Raw genomic sequence first — 21313 nt, forward strand, 5'->3', positions numbered from 1 at the left:
TATTTATTTATTTATTCCTTTATTTATTTGGTGTTTGCATCAAATCTAACATCTTACACAAACTAATATAGGACTCTACTACCAAGCCACATACCCACCCGAAACCTGAATGTTTTTTAACTTAATTTGTTCATCAATTTGTATTATCACATTTGAAGTTTATGAAGGGAAATTATAATCATGAGTCACTTATTAATGGGATGAGTTCTGAGAAGTGCATCATTCGGCAGTTTGTTTTTTTGTGACTATTGTATGAGACCTCTTGTTTGTTCCCAGCTGCTCAGCCCCAAAATAATCACACAGAAACCATATTATTTGCAATACTGTTTGACCAATAGCTTAAGCATATTTCTGACTAACTCATCTTAAATTAACCCATCTCCATTAATCTACGTATTGCCATGAGGCTGTGGCTTACTGGGTAAAGTTCTGGTGTCTCTGGTGGGGCTACATGGCTTCTCTCTGACTCTGTCCTTCTTTCTCCCAGCATTCAGTTTAGTTTTCCCCACCAAGTTCTGTTCTACTCTAATCAGGCCAAGCCAATTTCTTTATTAACTCATGGTATTCACAGCATGCAGAGGGGAATCCCACATCATGTGACCATTGTAGAATGCACTTCACAAACCTTGGTGAAAGAACTTTGTGTATGTCTAGGCTCTATAACACTGCTGGATGTTCTTTTGTTGTCTGCATGGGGTTTCATCCTGTGGGTCGTGACCCCTTTTGGGTTTGAATGATCCTTTTATTGGGGTTAAGACCATTGGAAAACAAAGATATTTATATTACAATTCATAAGAGTGGCAAAATTGCAGTTATGAAGTAACAACGAAAATAATTTTCTGGTTGGGCTTTTCCACAGCATGAGGTATTGTGTTAAAGGGTGGCAGAATTAGGAAGGTGGAAAACCACTGTTATATGATATGAATGATAGAGGTTAAATTTGTGAGCCAGTAATTTCATCAAGTTAAAGTAGAGGTGACATTGAAAAATAGACTACATGGAATGATTTTTTTTTGAGTCCAGGTTTCCTTAGATAGTCTGTAGTGTCCTGAGCTTGCTCAATAGACCAGGATGGTCTCAAACTCAGATATGCCTGCCTCTACTAAGTGCTGGGATTAAAGGCTTGTGTCACCACTGACCACCAGAATGGTTTCTTAGAGCTTTAATATCAATGGCTAATTTTTATATTAATTTTATAACTCCTACTCTCTTCTGTGTTGACTAATTACCAAACTTTGAAAGCCGAAGACAATACAATACTATGTATATATATATTAGTTGTGTGAGCAGTTGTTATACCATACACATGTTAATTTATTTATAAAATTTATTTTTGTAACATATTGGCTTTTTTAAAAAGGAACTTTTCTTGTTCCATAGGATCTACCTCAGACCCTGGAAGTAGAAGCAGATCTGAATTATTTTATACCTTAAATGGATCATCTGTTGACTCACAACAACAATCCAAATCCAAAAATCAGTGGTACATTGATGAAGGTAATCTATAATTTTAGTCCTCTTTATAGTGATACCCTCTGTTTAATATGTAAGGGGAAATAACTTTTTCATCAATATTTGTTAATTTTGGAAACAGTGAAGGGATCATTGCTGATATAACAATATTGTTGAACTAAAATATTAAACATAGTTTGAACTACACTGTTATTAGGGTTGAGGATACATTTGAAATATGTTAGTAGTCTGGGTTTTGTTTTGCTTTGTTTTTTTTTTGTTTTTTGTTTTTTTTACCCGAGACAGGGTTTTTCTGTATAATGTCCTGGCTGTCCTAGAACTTGCTCTGTTGACTAGACTGGCCTTGAACTCACATAGACTCACCTGCCTCTGGTTCCTGAGTGTTGAGATTAAAAGTGTACACCACTACGCCCAGCACTCTGTTCTTATCTCTCAATACATTTACTTAGGATCAACTGTTTCTAGAAATGAAGTGACTCATTTAAAGTCTTGACTATCTTTCTTTCTTTCAAACATCCTACCTTTCCTTGTTTCTTAGATATCATTCTTTTTTCATGTATTTATTTCCTTCATCTGTTCAGCAAATAGTTATTGAGACATTCTCAGGCTACAAAGACAAAGAATAAAATAGATATAGCTCCTTACCCTGTTTGAAGTTGTAGTCAGAGTGTTAAGATAGAAATTTTACAGTGCTTTCAAGCAGACTTGCAAAGGGATCTTGTGATCAGATAGACTAGAACTTTGTATTGTTTTTAGAGATGCAGTCATATTTAATGTTCTTGAACAGCCTTTTCTAATTAAGGACAATTTTTCATAGTTGCAGAAGACCCTGCAAAGTCACTTACAGAGCTGTCTCCAGACTTTGGACATTCATCACCTCCACCACAACCTCCATCCATGAATTCCTTATCCAGCGAGAACAGATTTCACTCTCTACCGTTCAGCCTGACCAAGATGCCCAATACTAATGGCAGTATTACTCACAGCCCACTGTCATTGTCAGTGCAGTCTGTGATGGGCGAGCTGAACAGTACACCTGTCCAGGAGAGCCCGCCCTTGCCCATCTCTTCTGGTAATGCATACGGCCTAGAGGTGGGCTCACTGGCTGAAGTGAAAGAGAATCCCCCGTTCTATGGGGTTATCCGTTGGATTGGCCAGCCGCCTGGGCTCAGTGACGTGTTAGCTGGACTGGAACTGGTAATTTATTTTGGCTTGAAATCTACAACTTTTCTTCATGAGGTTTTAAAACTAGGTTTTCCTCTGTTAGATAATCTCTTGGGAAGTTATTTTTTTCTCAAAATAAAAGCCAGTAGTAGAGGAAATATTATAGTATTGCTTACCTTCACCCTTTGCCATTCCTCAGGCTCTCGCCCACTTATTCCTCATGTTTGTTTGTGATCAAGGAATAGATTGATTTTTAGACTAGAACATGTAGTCTCCACATACAAACAGAATGCAGCAAAGAAAGCAGTCCAGTGACCAGCTTTCCTTTTTACTCCTTATCCTCCTCCCATTACAGTCAGTTCAGGGATGTTACTGACTTTAAAATTAATCATCATGTTTGGAGTCTTTGGGAGAGGGGAAGGTTTTATTTTTGGGTCTTAAAAAAGCATATTGTGTGATATTTCATAACCAGGAGGGAGAACTTGAATAAATTTAGCTATTACCTAAATACAGTTTTTAATTTTTTTTATTTGTCTTCTTGCTGGTGAGGAACTAGTTAATTTATCTACTCCTGCCCCTTGATTTTAATACTTTTGAAATGGCTCAGGGAAACTCAGTAAACCAGGGAAGTTCTAAGCATGTATTTTGAAAGGAAATGCATCAGATACTTCCCGGAGGGCTAAAGAATTATTTTCTTAAACCACCAGCTGAGGGCCAAAGCCCCAGTTAGTCAGTCCCTTTTCCTTGGTGCTATTCTGTTCAGAAAAGATTTGAAAAAGAAATTCAGAAAAGGTGAAAACTCCATAGCTCTTCCCGGTGTAACACATACCAAAACCTTTCTTTTTCAGGAAGACGAATGTGCAGGCTGCACAGATGGCACGTTCAGGGGCACGCGCTACTTCACCTGCGCCCTGAAGAAAGCCCTGTTCGTGAAGCTGAAGAGCTGCAGACCTGACTCTAGGTTTGCGTCCTTGCAGCCTGTCTCTAATCAGATTGAAAGATGTAATTCTTTAGGTAATTGGATACTTTTAATTTATTTACCCTTCTGGAATGACTGTTTCTGGCTACTGTTCAGTATCTGAGGTGACAGTGTTAAATGATTCATTTACTTGCAAGTGTTCATCAAGTTTCGAAGTTGGTAATGATTCTTACTTGGTGCATAAGAGAGTTGTCCTAAGAGGAGATATGTTGAAAGAAGAGTTAGGAAAAGTGTTTAGGATCTAAAGAGGGAAAGGCAGTGTTTTTTCTTCTCTTTTATTGATTATAGACATTAAATTTTTGGCAGTATGGGTGGTAGAAATGAAAATGTGGTCCCTTTAGCAAAAACTTCCCCTCCGTGTTTATTTAAGTACCTCATTCAGGATGTCCTCATGAAGAAATCTGATGCAGTCTGGAGATGCAGTTGGCTTGAGAGATGGAGGACAATTCTTCTCATTGTCACTAGCTTGCTGATGCTGGCCTTTCCCTTAACCATAGTGAGAGTCAAGCAGGGGGGAAATAGGGAAACCATCTTTATGAAAAACATTTTTCTTAATGTTGAAGAGTATTTTGGAAACCTGTTTTCTTTTTATCTTTGGAAAGGATACATTGTGGACTAGTAACAAAATATTCTTTGACAGATGTTTAATTGACTTAATATTCTAAAATCTATATGACAGGAATGATGTTTAAAGTGAATAATCGCATTTTTATAAGTCCAGATAAATATCAGTTAACTGAAGTAAAAAAAATGCAGAGGATACCAGAATATACTTTTAATGATATATATGTACATGCATATGAATATACACTGTCGTGATTTAAAACAATTAATTTTATTTTTTATCTTTTCAGCATTTGGAGGCTACTTAAGTGAAGTAGTAGAAGAAAATACTCCACCAAAGATGGAAAAAGAAGGTTTAGAAATAATGATAGGAAAGAAGAAAGGCATCCAGGGCCATTACAATTCTTGTTACTTAGACTCAACTTTATTCTGGTAAGTTCCTATTTTCTGCAGTAAGTGTATGTAGTGCTGTGTGGGGTAGAAGGGAGACAGGTATGTATGTGTGTATATGAAAGAAGATGCCAGATGCCTTTAAGTAGAGAAACTGACAGAGTTAGGAAAGACTGTGAGATTTGGTCCTTAGTGACTAAAGAATTTCATATCCTATTCCTAGATCCAAAGCACTAATCTAAAAATACTGCAGTGAATGATGAGTAAACAGATACTCTGAGGACATCTGCCTCCAATGTAGATGATTGCACGTGTGCCAAGTAACCTGCAGCAAGCTTTTGGCATTGCGTGCTGCGTGTGGTCTGGAATATCGAGATGATCATAAAAATTCTTAATATTAAAGATTACTTTCCATGGGATCACTGTTGCCCTGCTTTGTGTAGTTTTCCCCAAAGTGGATCAAGTTGAACAGCAAGGATCATTAGGCTATAAAGATTAAATCTGTAGCAGTAAGGGTTGTGCATTGCCAGTTAAATTAAGTGGATCTGCCACTCTGTAGGCTGTGCCACAAGAGTTAGGAAGTTAGTATGGATGTTAGAATTTTAAAAGTAGAGAGCAGAATAAAGGTGGGTCTTTTCGTTGGTGGAATACTTTTGATTAAACAAACAAGCAAGCATTACTATAATATTCATTAGATTTACTGATAAAAATTAATTTTAACTAAATTGATTTTCTTTGATACCAGCAAATTTTTATTGCTAATCACTCAAGTTATTTTAAGGAAATGCCTAACTTATGATAATGAGATGAATGTGTCCTGACTAGTCTGATCTGGTCTTGACCAGTCTGGCTTTCTCCCTATGTTGTCTGTGTGTGTGACCGATTTTCAGGCCTCTGTTGGTTTATGTAAACAAGCTTCTTTCCTAGTGTTCTCTGGCGTGTTTTCAACTTTCACGTGTATGATGCAGTCTTGGTGTTTCTGGTCCGGATCTGCAGGGTCTCTGTGTGCTGAGCACAGGGCCTGTGCTGTCTGTTCATGAGTTCTTATACCAGTGGTTCCCTACACTTTATCCCTTTGCCTCTTCCTACTCCTTTAAGAATCTTTCTCAAATATTATTGTTTTTATAACATGAGGAAAATATTCTTTTCTTTTGCAGCTTATTTGCTTTTAGTTCTGCCCTGGATACTGTGTTACTTCGACCCAAAGAAAAGAATGATGTAGAGTATTATAGTGAGACCCAAGAGCTACTAAGGACAGAAATAGTCAATCCTCTGAGAATGTAAGTAGAAGACATGTGTTTTGTCATTAGTTGGTGTTCTGTTTACTGTTTTCTTGTATATCCTATTTTATAAACTGTTTTAATTAATTAGCAAATGCCATTTAAAAATCGCTTCACCCAGGCTTCATAAAACGTTCAGAATTGTATTAGTACATGGTAGTTATTTTTTTTTTAAAGGTTTATTTATTTATTATGTATACAACATTCGTTCTATGTATGCTTGTATGCCAGAAGAGGGCACCAGAGGGCACCAGATCTTATTATAGATGGCCATGAGCCACCATGTGGTTGCTGGGAATTGAACTCAGGACCTCTGGAAGAGCAGTCAGTGCTCTTAACCTCTGAGCCATCTCTCCAGCCCCTAGTACATGGTAGTTATTTTTAAGGTGTATAATAGTATCTGGGAACAACTCTGATTCTCAGACTTTCACTTTTCAAACTTCTGTAAGAAGCCTACAGTTGTTTCTTAAAAATAAATGCCTTCTCTTGTTTATTTTAATATGTTAGAATTGTATGAAAAGTATTTGATTATTAAGATGTGTCATATAACTCACTATGCCAGTGTGAGTTAATTCACTTTTATCAACAGATATGGATATGTGTGTGCCACAAAAATTATGAAACTGAGGAAAATACTTGAAAAAGTTGAGGCTGCATCAGGATTTACGTCTGAAGAAAAAGGTGACCCTTTTAATTTATAATATATGCATTGAAAATAACTTGAAAGTTTATCATTTAGTAATATGCTAAATTATTTCCTGAAATATACCTATTTTAGTTTAGAGGGTTAAATTTAAGTTAGAATTCATTGAGAGGGCTAGGAGTATACTCAGTGGTAGAGTATGTAAAAGGCCTTGGGTTTGATTCCTAGCACTGCAAAAATATGAAAATGTTTCTTTTCTATGTGACATGCATATTTCTCCTGATTCTGTGATTCTTCTAAAGTGATGTGATGTGAAAGAAGTCTTTAAGAGGCCAGCCAACTGGCTCTGCAGAAGATGACCAAGTAAAGAGCTGTCCTTGTCCCCAGCAGTGCTGGGACACTGCTTGTTTGTGGCTGCTTCTCTTCCTGCGACAGGGAGTGTCCCCAGTGCTCAGTTTCTCACTGTGCTCCCTGTTGAAAGGGGCTCTGGAGCAGCTGGCCAGCACTTCTGTCTTCTCACAACTGAAAAATTTTCTCAGATTCAACTTCTAAATTTAAGTTTGTTAACAGTATACTATAACCAGCTGTGGCATTTATACACATGGCTAGTACTTAAATAGAAGAAAAAAATAGGGCATATATCAGGTATTATTCTACTGAACCTCCAAAAGGCATAAAAATGATTTCACTGTGTGTGAAAGAGTACATTCTGTTAATATATGACAACATGACAACAAATGAAAAGGTAATGTTTTATTATAAATTTTCTCTTGTCAGGATAACCCGAACTAACTAAACTTTAAATTAAAATAATATTACATGAATGAAATTAATTTCATTGCAGAAATACATCTCTCTTAAAGAATAGAATGGTTTTTAAATTTTCTCTGTGATTCACTTAGGTTTTTGTTTTGTTTTGTTTTCTCCTAGATCCTGAAGAATTTCTAAATATCCTGTTTCATGATATTTTAAGGGTTGAACCATTGTTAAAAATAAGGTAGGTCTCAAGCTGTCTAGAAGCATCAGAAGTAGACCTTCTTATTCACTGCCATTGCAGTGTGCGCCTTAGTTTTTTTTAGTGACTGAACTCTGTCTCTCTTTGGCCCCAAGTTTTTTGAGACAGGCTTTCTTTGTGTAACAGTCTTGGCTGCTGTCTGTCCTGGAATTCACTTTGTAGACCAGACTGACCTCAAACTCACAGAGATCTGCCTGCCTCTGTCTCCTGAGTGCTGAAATTAAATGTATGCTTCACCACACCTGACTTAAACATACGATTTTAAAGCTATTACTTTCTACTCTTTAATAGGTTCTTGGTCATCTTTAATGCAGAATACATTCATTCTAACTTCAGAAGTTTCCATAATTTTTAATGTTCCAACACTGTTCAAAAATAGTCTTTTTAACCCTGAGTTCCTGAAAAACCAATAAACAAGTTTGATACTTCCAGCTTACAGTGGCACAGGGTTGGCTTCTCATCCCAAAAGGAAGGAGTTGGGGGCAGAGCAAAAAAAGAAAGGTCAGACCAAAGCCAGAGTGACAAGAATATCAAGGCAGGGCGACCCAGGCTCCTTGTAGCTGGGCAGTGACGTCACAAGCTTCACAGGCTCATCATGGAGCTGCAGGATTTTGGAATGAGTATAGGACCTCAGGACCCACCTATTATGGTCTGCACCACAAAGACAGGTCCAAACCACACCAATCCATGAATGTTTTCTATTAATGTTTGTAAAATGTCAATATCCACTTTTTAAAAGTTACCAAATTCGTCTTCTTGTGCCCTTGGATTGTCCCTAGTGGAAAATACAACCCAACTAGCATGGCTTGGTACAGTTTCACAACGTGGTTTTGATTCTGTAGGTTTCCAGACTTCTAAAACACTAGCTGTGGGGTTTTTAAATTATTTTTATCATTTTCTAAAATTTTCATAAACTCCATGTTGTATACTGAGTATGTTTCCCTGTACCTCCATCGCTTCTGTCCCTTTCTATGTCTCCCTCTTCATAGTTCCTTTGTTCCTTAGGCATCATCACATCTACTTTCACGTCATATACAAAGTAAAGCATTTTATCTATGTGTAGAAAATCTAGGAACCATAAATGAGAGAAAACATACATTGTTTCTCTTTATGGGACTGGTTTAATTTGTTTAGTATGTTTATTTCCAGTTGTATCCATTTTTTGTGACTGACGTACTTTGTTCTTTATGGTTAAAAGAACTTCCCTGTGCATATGATTTTAGGAGTGATTTTTGTTGTTTTGTTTTTCTTTCAGGTTTGGTTTGATTTTTTGAGACAGGTTTCTCTATATAGCCCTGACTGTTTGAAACTTGCTTTGTAGATCAGGCTGGCCTCGAACTTACAGAGATCCACCTGCCTCTGTCTCCTGATTGCTAGGATTAAAGGTGTGCACCACCATGCCTGGCCCTGGAAGTGAGTTTTGAGTGGCTGTTGTTCCTCCTGGTTTTCTGCTACAGTGTTAGGGCACTATGCATCTCTTCCTCCATTCACTAGCTGCCATGCCTCTCCCGGCCATCCTTGATTTTTCTGGGTGTGATTTTTTTACCTCCATTATTTATGTTTTCTCTTCTATGCTATTTTTCACTATGAATTTTTATACGACTTTTTTCTATGAATTTTTCTATGATTTTTTGTAGTCATCAACAACCAATTGAAATATTATTCTAAAATAACTGCTAGTTTCTAGGATTATAATCTGTTTTTGTTAGCTTTGTGTACTCAAGAGTGCTCTAGCTAGCTACCAGATTTTATGTTTTGTACATTCAGGACATAATTTGCTTGGGGCAGCTGAAGATCACAATAGACTACTCCCTGAATTCCAGAAGTTTTGTGATTAAAAACTGCTGATAGTTTTTTTTTTTTTTCTAAAACTCTAAATCTAGACATACATTTAAATAATCTGATTCTAAACCCAGACAGCTGGCTAAAAAAGATAAGCGGTAAGCTCAAAGATGAAAAACAAATTTTCTCAGTAGAGTTAGTTTTAATGGTTACTAGTAAGCTGGGAAGGGAAGGGAGATGTTGGACCCTCATGTTTCACCGTGACCATTTACCTGGTGTTTGTCAAGTTGGTGGGTGACCATCTAAAGAGCTGCTGGTAACTGAAAGCCTATAGGATAGTTGTTAGGGTTCCTGGGAGTCACACCTTGCCTTGCTTTGACTTGCTAGGAAAATATCTCTCCCTCCCTCCCTCCTTCCCTCCCTCCCTCCCTTTCCCCCTCCCTCCCAGGGCTTTTATTTTAGGAAGTAAAGACATTTGATTTAGAAGGTCTAAGAGTCTGTCACTGAGACATTGTAGGATTTGTTCTAGTCAGTAAAAGCAGTGCTCACAACTGTCTATAACTTCAGTTCCTGGGGACCTGACATCCGTGGCAAAACACCAATGTACATAAAATAATTTTTTTTTTAAAAAAAAGGCAGCTGCTACTTTCTAGATTTGGAGGGAGAAAGACTGATTATTGTTCATATAGCGTTTCTTTTTTTTTTTTTTTTTTAAGAAAAACCCTTTACAGTCCAGGTCTTTTATTTCTTTTTGTACATCAGACCATGAATTCGTAGGGAATGGGCTCCAGCAGCTCAGGCTCCTTGCCGTTAGTCCTCACAAAGTGTGCTTCTCTGGGTGGAGCAGGCTGGCGCTTCAGCTGAACCCAAGTGCCCTTCTCTTTGGCTTCCTTTTTCTTCTGGTCGTTTTCCTTTACCCGCTTCAGGAAGCTGTCCCTGCTCTTCGAGTGCTTGATGTGTTCAATCCTCACATTAATTCTCTTGGCAAGAATCTTGCCCTTAACTTACTTGTTTGCAATGATGCCCACAGCATGCTGGTGACATTGTAGACTCTTCCGGTTTTGCCATGGTAACATTTATGGGGCATTCCTTTTTGAACAGTGCCCATTCCCTTGATGTCTACAATATTGCCCTTCTTGTAGATTCGCATGTACGTGACCAAAGGAACAACTCCATGTTTCCTAAAGGGCCTAGAGAACATATAGCGAGTGCCCCTCCTCTTTCCCTTTGTGTTTGTCATTTTGGCGAGTTACTGAAAGATGGCTACCGCGGCCGAAAGGCTCATATAGTGTTTCTTGACTGGAATATTATTCTACATTTTTCTTGTGATGGCAAGAGAACTTTTGAATAATATATAAATAAGGCAGCAGAAATAATTTATGAGGTCTTCTGCATAAGCACATTTAATTATCTCATCCAAATCTTTGTCTTTCACCTGTTGTGTGGACGATCCAAAGCTGGACATGAGCATTTGATGTTGTGGCCTCAGGTCTGACAGATGGCGTTTGATAGCTGGCTTATGTGCATTTCCTTCTGTGTGCTTCCAGATCAGCAGGTCAGAAAGTTCAAGACTGCAACTTCTATCAAATTTTCATGGAAAAAAATGAGAAAATTGGAGTTCCTACAATTCAGCAGTTACTAGAATGGTCTTTTATCAACAGCAACCTGAAATTTGCAGAGGTTAGTGATTCTAACTGGACTTGTATTCCTACTTTATTTTGTTTCTTATCAGTGCTAGAGATTGAACTCAGGTCTTTTGTACACACTACCCCAAGTGCTGCCCCACTGAACCATACCTAGCTATCACTGTGCTTTAACCAAGAATAGTTTGAAGAAACAGTTAAGAAGACACATTTTTTTAAAAAAAAAAAAAATGATATTCTAACTTTGTTCTTTTTAAAGACAGCCGCTTAGCTTAGGTTGGAATGTTTTGGATTTGCAAAGGGAACAAAAGCTAATTTTTAAGTTTCAAGTAGCTTAATGACAAAGATATGTGTGCATACATGTTTATGTTTTCAGTTGTCATTTTACCCATGCGTAGTATCTAAACATGCCAAAGGTAATGTTATTTTTTTCTCCCTCTGTTAAGAGATAAAATGCCAATAAATTCTTGTGTATGGGTTTGCTGATGAATGCAATAGAAACGTCTCTGACTGTCAGAATGTGTGATCTCTGCAGTGCATGCTGTGGTCTGTTTTGTCATGTTCGTCTCCGGGGAAGTCCGGAAAATCTGTAGCTTATTGCTGCTCTGCGTCCACACTGCACATTCACAAGTGGGCTCTGCTTCACGGGCCAACAGCACTGCTGACACCACTACTGGGTTTCACAGCTATGACTATTTCAGTTCCATAGGGAAACGTTTTTCTTTTACACGTTTCCTCCGTTAGTACAGGGGTTAGGACTCAAGGCTTTGGACATGCTAAGTAAGCACTATAATGAGCAAAGTGCCCAGCTCTTTAGGACTTTGGTTTCTAAAACTACATGTCTTTATTTTATTTTTTTTAAGGCACCATCATGCTTGATTATTCAGATGCCTCGGTTTGGAAAAGACTTCAAAATGTTTAAAAAAATTTTTCCCTCTCTAGAATTAAATATAACGGATTTGCTTGAAGACAGTAAGTATATAGTCCTTTCTTTGTTTTTTTTTTATTTTTTTTTTGTTTTGTTTTAGAAATAGTTGGCCTGGAGTTTTCATTAGTTATGGGTATAGTACTTCTGACAGGTAATTCAGTATTTGAAGAGCTTAGACATACTAACTCAATAATTTGACTGCTAGAATTTATTCTAAAAAAAAAAAGAGGTCAAAATAAATAATTTAAATGGAAATTTACTTACTATCTGACAAGAAATTAGAGACAAGAAATGTTAATAAGAGGGAGGTGGTTAATTGGATTATATGTCTAAACCATAGACCTGTGTGAAAACAGTGTGTGGTAGTTACGGTGGAAGGGAGAGCATCGGGAGGCTAGACGAGAGACACTTGAGATACACATGCACCTGGGTGCACATACTCATGTAAATATTCAGACATAAAATTGTAAGAGAAAGTTGACAATGGCAGTGATTGTTACTTACTGACTTAAGATCATATATGCTATTAGTCTTTAATACTTACTTTATATCTTTGAACATTTCATGACCAGAAGAACAATTCTACAATAGGTTAACAAAATGGACATGCTAAGTAAGTACTATATTGAGCAAAGTGCCCAGCTCCTTAGGACTTTGGTTTATATAATCCTGAAAAATACTACAGATACAAAAAAATCCAAATGAAATTTTAAGAGGGTCAGAGAGGACTAGGCCTTTCTTCTCCCCAGCCCCCAAGCATCCTTGTTTTCAAAGTATAGCTTTCATTTTTAATGACAGAATGTCTTTTTAAAAGGTTTCCCCCTTCCCTCTTTGCTTAGCTCCGAGGGAGTGCCGCATCTGTGGAGGACTTGCCATGTTCGAGTGCAGAGAGTGCTATGATGACCCCGACATCACAGCAGGGAAGATCAAGCAGTTCTGTAAGACCTGCTGCACTCAGGTAATCCACATGCCCTACACCAGTCAGATACTGATGGTCCAGAAGGCAGGGTTTGAGAGCCTTTCAGAGTCAAAGGGCATTGTAAACATTCACAGGAAATGTTATTGCTCAGGTCTCTTCTGCCAGCGTGCGTGCGTGCGTGCGTGCGTGCGTGTGTGTGTGTGTGTGTGTGTGTGTGTGTGTGTGTGTTCGTGTGTGTAGAACTTGACTGTGGTGGTGGTTAGTGAAAGTGATTAGAGTCTGCCCTTGAAACATGGCATTTAGCTCACTTGTGGTATTTTCTTCATGGTCCATTTTAGGTTCACCTTCATCCCAAGAGGATGAATCATACATATCACCCAGTATCACTTCCCAAAGACTTGCCTGACTGGGACTGGAGACACGGCTGCATCCCCTCTCAGAAGATGGAGTTGTTTGCTGTTCTCTGTATAGAAACGAGCCACTATGTTGCCTTTGTGAAGTATGGGAAGGATGATTCTGCCTGGCTCTTCTTTGACAGCATGGCTGATCGGGATGGTATTTAAAACTTTTCTTTTGGAGTGAGATGCTTCCTAGTGAGAGCACGTGTTTGTAGTAATAGGGTATTTTGTGAACAAATTCTTTAAAGGATACCACAGTGTGACAGACTTTAATCTTCAAAGGGTATTACTAATTCTATACTCAAACTAAGGAGCAATAATGTGGCATCTTGGTCCTTACATGAATTTGTTAAAGAATCCTAGCCCTAATCCCAGACTTGGGAAGTAGAGGATTGTGAATCAGAGGTCAGTTTGTATTGCATAGTGAGAACCTATTTCAATTTGTCCCACCTCAAAAGAAAAAAAAATCCTAAAGTTTATTTAGAGCTGATTTTACCATCTACTTCCTTGAATTTTTATACACAGTAGAGTAGCCATTTATTGAGGACATAAATGCCAAACTCTGTGGGAATACTTTGGTCATGGAAATCATGCCTGTTTTCCTATTGTCTAAGCTAACGTTAAAGGTGGTGAAGGTTGCATGGTTTGTATTTAACTTAGTCTTCCTGATCTTATGCATTTTATTTCAGGAAGAAACCTTTACTCATTGAGATGTTTTTAGGAAGCTTAGTCATTACTTAGTGTAAGCACCCGGTCCTGTGTCACCCTCTGCCGGTATGGTTTGTGTGCCTTTCGTACTGGCCATGAGCTTGGGGCAAAGGCCTGGAGATTGAACAAAAGACACGACACAAAGAGACCTGGGTCATTCGTCAAGAAATAGCCGAATGCCACTTTATTTAGCTTTCTGAAAAGTTAATATTCCTTTGCCCCAGAAGAGGGATACCCTCCCAGCCAGACAGAGCGAAGACCCTGGCGCTGTGTGAGAATTCCTACCCAGGCAGGGGTGGGGGGCCGGGGAAGCAGCAACAAACAGTGGAGAGGAGACTCAGCACCACGTTCTCGGGGCAGGTGGGAAATTACCATACCAAAAGTAAAACAAAGCCCTAGGCTAAATCTCCAGGCTGGCAGAACGAGCACAGAAGTTAGCAGGAAGCTTATTTGCTTAGCCAAAACAGTACTTGCAATTTCCACCTCAAGGGGTGGGAGGGTAGGGGGGACAACCCAGGATCCTACAAATAAGTACACACTTGTGTGACAGGGGTCTTGGTAGTAAGGTACTTGTCCCAGTACCTGTATATACCCCATTTACTCCACAGCTCTTCTCCCAAGCCATAGTTCCCCAGGTCTTCAGGTGTGACACCGAGTGACAGCTTCTTGACCAGAGGCCCAAGCTGTAGACCAACAGGTCTTCATTTCTCCGTATGCTCTCAAATACCTGAGGGTACAGCCCAACCCTGTGTGCGTGCTTCACTCAGCATTAGCAGCATGACATTTGGGAAAGCACCTGGGAGAACAAATCCGACCGACTGACCATAGAGCGCATTCTGATAATCAGTATCTAAATCAGCCTTGCTAGAGGTCTGCAAGTATGTTCTTAAAACGTAGGGAAACAGTAGCACTCAAAATTGGCTTTTTGTGGAAAAGAGTCAGGCTGCTAGTGTCTGGGAGGAACAGAAAAGTCTGAGGGGCCTAGAGTAGCAGCCTGCAAATCAGGACTGCAGCTTTTCCTAAGTGCATGTCCTTTTACCAGGTTGGTTTTTGTTTTTGTTTTTACAATTTTCTCTGCTGAACCCTCTCAGAAGCCAAAGAAAGGAGACTGTAATTCTAGAAACTGAAAGTCAAACAAAGTTTTTTGTTTGTTTGTTTGTTTTGTTTTGTTTTTGATTCTGGGAGTCAGTCTTCACTAAATTTTAGGATAGTAAAATTGTTCTGGTGGGACAGGCTGCCAAGAGGACTTAGAAGTTTTTAGAAGTTTGCTGCCCTAATGAGAGCTCTCTTTCTCCCTAGGGGGTCAGAATGGCTTTAACATTCCACAAGTGACACCCTGCCCTGAAGTGGGAGAGTACTTGAAGATGTCTCTGGAGGAATTGCACTCCTTGGATTCCAGAAGGATTCAAGGCTGTGCACGCAGACTTCTTTGTGATGCGTACATGTGCATGTACCAGAGTCCAACCATGAGCTTGTACAAATAATAGGTCATCTGAAATGGGCAGAGGCCAAGCACAAAGCTTACCACCATGTTTCTTCCATCTGGCAGTTTAGGCCAACACCCATTGCCGGCAATGGGTGTCTTTTGTGTTGATGGCCCTTCAGCAAAGGATTCTTGTGTTTTTAAACAAATTACTTTTGTGTTCTTGAAGTATTTAATAAGCATTTTGCACTCTAGGATGTATATTTGTGTTGGTTTTTTAAGAAGTTTAAATGAAGTTTAGTTTAAATGAAGTTAAGTTTAGTTTACTTTAAGTTTATTGAGTTTATTGCATTGATAACATATTTTTGAAAACATACAATTTTAATTGTGACGTCCAAAATGTCTTTTAGTCCATTGAGGATGTAAGAAAATATTTCTTCTTATGGACCAAGTATATTAAATCATTTTTCTTTTGTAGCCTTGAGGAAGAAATAATATGGTTTTATTAAGATTCTACCTTTCCTCCAGCTATTGAAGGTGTGCTGAGTTTGTTAATTTTTCCTATATAGTGCTGATTTCCTGCATGTCTGTATTTTGCCGAGTTTCTGTGTTCCTGCAGCAGTGGTCAGAACATGCTCAAATTCCTTTCATGGTGTTATTTTCTGTTTGTTCTGGTTAATAACTTAGTTATAAAATGTCCATTTTTAATGTCAACTTGGAAGATTAGGGTACGGAACAATTAGAACATCTCAGTTATAACAACTGTCACCAGGCAGGTTTCCTATAGGAGCTCTTAAGTATTTATGGAGCAAGGCACGGTGACTTATGAAATGACTAGAGTGGTAATAGATAATGTATTCTTATACAGATCACAGTACAGAGAAAATAAAGTTGGCTTAGAGATATTCCTACCATTTTCCTGACGAGATCTATTAGGTTTGAAGGCTTCAAAAACACCTTCTCTCTGTGTTACTGTGGATCAAACAATGCTGTTGTCTGTAGCAGTCATTCTATGTAAGTGTGAATAAGTGGACATGGACTCCGTGTTTATCTGTGTTTACACATGAACGTCTAGATTAAGTACATTTGGTCTGTGGACCTCAGTGCTCTATTCCTAGAGGGATTAGCAGTCTTTGGAATGTGCATAAATGTTGGAGGGTATTTGATGGTACTTACTTGGATATTTCCTTCCACCCTATTTCTATAGAAATAGAGGCTCTGGGAGCCAAACAAATAGACAAAATTCTCATGTTGAAGTGGAAAAAAATTACTGAATTGATTTCTCGCTACTACTTAATAATGTAAACATTTAACTTCTGGGAAGATTTTGCCTGCACCCCCATACTACCAGATGACAGGTCGTCATGTCCCCAGTAGGCTATCCTTCTCAGAGCAGGTAGGTCATGAGACCTCTGTTTAAAAACAAGACTGCCCTCCTTGGGCTTGGTGATTCCAGCACCACCCCCAGTTCTTCATCGGGGAGATAGTTGTTTAGTGTCCTAATGCAGCTGGGATAGGTGGAGAAGAGGATGTAATGGCTAGTGAGCAGAAAGGGACCTGAGGAGGCCGTGAACCACCTGTCCCAGCAGAGGACAGGACTTGTGTGAAGGCAAACTTCTGTGGCTTTGGGCCTTGGTCCTCTAATCAATGATGTCAAAGTGACTTCCTGGCAAGGAATTAGGCTCCTGTGTGAGCTTCTGTCGGTTGTCTCATTAGGTGGTGGACTGGCTGGAGTTGTTGAGGGTCTTTGCTTTGTCTTATTCTAAATCCTAAAGGATTTCTCTTGGGTCCAAATGCGGTGACAAACTGAGCAGCAGAGATGGCCAGGAGTAGTGAATAGTATGAACATTGGGGGTAAACCCTTGCTGGTGGGTGGGCCTGGCAGTGCTGACAGTTTTTTGCCATCATATTTTAGTTCTCATTTTCTTCCTAATAGATTTAAGGAAGAAGGGCTATTGATGTAGGGATTATCCTTCCAGGCACCATTGGCCTCTGCACAGTTCTCTTGTGCTTTTAAATATTGTTGATGTTCACTAGTTATTTATTCTAAGGGGATTATGCTGGAGACACAACTGTCTTTGGTTTTATATTATGAAATAGCCTTGTACTGTGGAATGTTAACTCTGGAGAGTCGCCCTCATACTCGAAGTATTCATTAAAAAAATCCCACGGATACTCCCTGGGGGTGTGTGGTTATTATTATCAGGTTGACCCAAAGGAACACATTTTGTATTCCATTTCCTTTACTGGTATCTTGTTAAAAAAATTTGCCTGAAGAATATTCTTTTGTTCATGAAAACATGAATAACATTGTATAAAACAGTCCCTTTCTGTCAGAATGCTCCAATGTAGCCTTAATTTTGTTAAACTTAGAGACAAATGAAGTGCTGCTGTGGAAAGAAATGTACTATGTACTATTTCTGTATCATTAAAATGCAGTTTTTATGGCTCTTTCTCTTTGATTTCTTTAGGGGAAGGGTCTTGGGTTGGGGGAACATAGAAGTTGGTTCTTCATCAAGCTTCCAGGCACACACTGTGTCTAGGGCATGTTTTAGGGTGTTGCATTTGACTCTGGGCCACAGCGTGGCATCTACCTACTCTGGAGATGTGCTGGATATGGCTCATCACCACCATCTCTAAGCCTCCAGCCACAGGTTACTCCTCCCAAGACGCCGTTTCACCTGCAGGTATGTGACCCAGAGCTGTGCATTACATAGGGTGCGTGCTGGGCCTAAGAACTGCCAAGGACGTGGCTGCTTCTCTGTAATGCCCAGGGAATGATCACATGACATTTTAGGAACTGAATGTTTACCCCAGGCTTCTTTTAGATAATAAAATGCATGAGAAATCCTCCTTCTTTGGTGACTAAGCCACTCGCTCCATACAGGAAGAGATTCTAGACTGATCTGAGTTTTATTGCTATTGTAGTACGTCAAGGTTTCTGTTTAGAAAACCCACAGCTTACAACATGACCATGCTGGTAACAGCATGCTGCAGCTCTACGTTTTCTTGCTGAATTCAGAGGTTGGCAAACACTTTCCTAGATCTCACTCTTGCGTTTGGGCAGATTGATGTGACAGGGATTGCGCTGCCCGTGTGTGAATATGAACGGTCAAGTGACAACCAACCCTTGTTGAAGAAAGCTGACCTAGCCAGAGGAACTCTGATCCTACCCTTGACCTCTGGCCAGGCTCCCTGACACAATCTGAAGGAAGAGATGCACTGTCAGTAAGGGTTTTCCATCCTGGCTAAAGATTTTTTTCCTGTGGTGCTCATGGCTGGATGTAGGCCCATGGGAATATCTGAAGGTGACTCAGAGGTATTTGTCCCGTGTGCAGCCAAGTAGGAACCACTCATGGACAGAGTTTTTTCAATTGAAGCAATGCTCACATCATCCCTACTGGGATCCTTCTGCTCCAGTGGAAGACAGGCTGTGGATGCGAGTTCCAGAGGGGAAGTAGAAAAGTGTGGGAAAGCTGTGTGTGTTGGATGCAGGAGAGAGAGTTTAGAAGCAAGGCGGGAGAAGGTTTGAACAAAGAATACTGACAGGGCAGGAGAGATGGTTCAGTGGTTAAGAGCACTGGTTGCTCTTCCACAGGACCTAAGTTCAAACCCCCTACACCCACATGGTGGCTCAAAGTCATTTGAAGTTCCAGTCCCAGAGGAATTTTCTGGACTCTGAAGGCAATGTCGGTGCACAGAAATACATAGAGGCAAACTTCTATGCACATAAAAGCAAAGATTAAAAAATTTAGAAAGAGTACCAAAATGGGCACTGTGAGGATGCTATGTGTTTTGTTTGGGAAACATTCCAAAGTGTGTGTGAACTCCAGGGGTTGTTTCAGATGTCATTCAAAAGAACAAGCCACCAGTTATGGGAACAACAGTGTGGGACAGTTTCCTGCCTGTCTTCATCTGTTGCTGAACAGCAGGTCTCGGTGGCCTGCCAGCCATGGTAGGGCACAGCTTTACAGTGCTCAGTTTTAATGGAAGGGGTTGTTTTGGGGATCTGATTATAGCCGGGAGGTGATTGAAGACTGACCTGCAAATTATGGGAACTGGGCCATTTCTCTTTGTAGAGAGGTGGGTAATGCCACACCTTAAAGGTGGCGCTGGTTTCTGCCTTCCACCTTCCTGACGGTGAGTGCTCTCAGTCGTAAACAACTCTATATATGGCTAACGGTAAGGATCTGGCTTGCTTCCGCGTTTGTGGACCTATCTGCATTTCCCATGTGGCTTGCTGGGGTTGGCTACCCAGAGGTTATTTAAGCTGGGGGCTGGCTTTCCTGGGGCAAGAGGTCAGAAGATGATTTAAGGTTCCTGAGTAAACTGCAGTTAGAAGAGTCTGTGTTGCATCTTCCTTGCTGGCAAGGTAGGCACGACGAGTCATGGCCCATACAGGGACACAACCTCTCTTCTGGACTCAGAACTTTCTGTGGGCAGGGTAGTGCACTGGTAAGTTCCCAGGTAAGGTGGGTATCTGCGACAAGAGCGGGGTTAATGACCACGACAAGAGTGGGGTTTGTGACCGTGACAAGAGCGGGGTTAAAGTTCCACGACAGAAGTGGGTAGTCTGCTGTCCTCTATAGATAGAGAGTGAGCAGGGAGGGTTAGCAAAGCTGTAAAACTGAAAGTGAAAGCGGTTCCGCAAGCTGTAAAACCGAAAGTAAGAGCAGGTGCCGCAAGCTATCAAACCGAAAGTTAAAGTTTAAAAGAAAACATTAATAGCTTGGATACAGGCGCATCTCAATCGCCCCCAATTTTTTTTGGCTCTGAATGAGCTGCTACATTCATAGAAATTAAAAATAAAATGAAGTATCCTAGAGAGGTTTCTGAACGAGTGTGATACCATTGCACCCTGGTTCGCTATTTCAGGAAGTCTCTCAATGTCATCATGGAAAAAGTTAGGGAGGGACCTAGACTTTGCCTTTGAACAAGGGACTCTTAAGAGTGGGGTCAGACCAGTTTGGAAACTAGTTAGAGGCTGTCTTGAGGACCAACGATGTAGTGAGGCAGTAGAGAATGGACAGGCCATAGGTTATTTAAGCTGGGGGCTGGCTTTCCTCGGGGCGAGAGGTCAAAGGATGATTCAAGGTTCCTGAATAACCCGCAGGTAGAAGAGTCTGTGTTGAGTCTTCCTTGCTGGTGAGGTGGCCATGACATCTCTTACCAAGGAGCTCTTGTTACAAAGAGCGACTAAAATCTGCAAGGATTTTGTCAGTCGACACTACCACTTCTCAAGACTGTATGCCATTGTGGTGGACTCTGATTGGTGGCTGGTTGGTCTCACCAGCCTGTGGAATAAATGCCGTCAGGCCTTGAGTCTACACTCAGAGCTTGCTTCCCAGCTATGGTGCTCCACTAGCCACAGAGGACCAAGGCTGCTAGGGGTTGTCATGAGCTGTTACATGGCAGGCAGACCTGGTAAGTCAGAAGTTCCCCCAGAGAAGCATTAGGGGAGGTCTTGAAGACAGTGACTGGGGGCGGGGAGGATTGGAAGATGAGCTCAGAGTGTGGGGGACATAGGAGCAACCCTGATGGTTTCCTTTGCTTGTTTTGTGGCAGACATCCATACCATGGCCACTGCAAGCTGTCAAAGCTCAGCAGCTGGAACGGGAAAGGGGCACAGAAGGGTTCTTCAGAAGAGTGCAGAGCATGTCCACTCCAAATGCTAGAGTCCGGACCAGGGCTCTGCACACTGCCTGAGCCTAGCCGAATACTGTTTTCCCAAGTGGCAGTGTAGTGGGACACAATCATACCCACTCACCTATTCTTCTTGGGTCTGGCAACAGCCGGATTGTGGAGCTGTGACAGAAAACTCGACGCCAGCACAGCCTGAAGTATTTATTCTCTGGTTAATGGCAGGAAAAGTCTACTGGCTGTTGTTACAGCTGTGGTAAGGCAGATACGTAAAGGAAGGGGTGAGTTTCTAAAGGTTGGTCGTCTTGTACATGTAATCAATTATGTATTTCTTCTGTTCTTCCTCCTCTCTCTTTTCCTTGCT

The 21313-nt window shown here is 40.3% G+C and overlaps 1 protein-coding gene and 1 pseudogene across 7 annotated transcripts in view; one reads left to right on the forward strand and one right to left on the reverse strand.

The window, feature by feature from the left end:
• The window catches only part of LOC125411232 (ubiquitin carboxyl-terminal hydrolase CYLD), a 42967-nt gene extending 25207 nt beyond the window's left edge, over nucleotides 1–17760 (forward strand). For 6 of the 7 annotated variants that reach the window (XM_087900404.1, XM_087900400.1, XM_087900403.1 and 3 more), the window contains 12 exons: nucleotides 1381–1497; nucleotides 2291–2670; nucleotides 3486–3651; nucleotides 4471–4612; nucleotides 5728–5850; nucleotides 6440–6531; nucleotides 7424–7490; nucleotides 10838–10970; nucleotides 11797–11905; nucleotides 12701–12819; nucleotides 13119–13335; nucleotides 15186–17760. In XM_087900404.1, the coding sequence (XP_087756530.1) occupies nucleotides 1381–1497; nucleotides 2291–2670; nucleotides 3486–3651; nucleotides 4471–4612; nucleotides 5728–5850; nucleotides 6440–6531; nucleotides 7424–7490; nucleotides 10838–10970; nucleotides 11797–11905; nucleotides 12701–12819; nucleotides 13119–13335; nucleotides 15186–15370 (1850 nt within the window). In that variant the 3' untranslated portion in view covers nucleotides 15371–17760. The remainder of the gene's footprint in view (nucleotides 1–1380; nucleotides 1498–2290; nucleotides 2671–3485; nucleotides 3652–4470; nucleotides 4613–5727; nucleotides 5851–6439; nucleotides 6532–7423; nucleotides 7491–10837; nucleotides 10971–11796; nucleotides 11906–12700; nucleotides 12820–13118; nucleotides 13336–15185) is intronic. The other variant, XM_087900401.1, reaches the window with a different exon arrangement.
• LOC148118451 (large ribosomal subunit protein eL21 pseudogene) lies at nucleotides 9983–10587 on the reverse strand (annotated as a pseudogene).
• Nucleotides 17761–21313: the final 3553 nt, after the last annotated feature.

Source organism: Myodes glareolus, chromosome 22 (genome assembly GCF_982192425.1).
Source record: "Myodes glareolus chromosome 22, mMyoGla1.1, whole genome shotgun sequence".
NCBI classification, from domain to species: Eukaryota; Metazoa; Chordata; class Mammalia; order Rodentia; family Cricetidae; genus Myodes; species Myodes glareolus.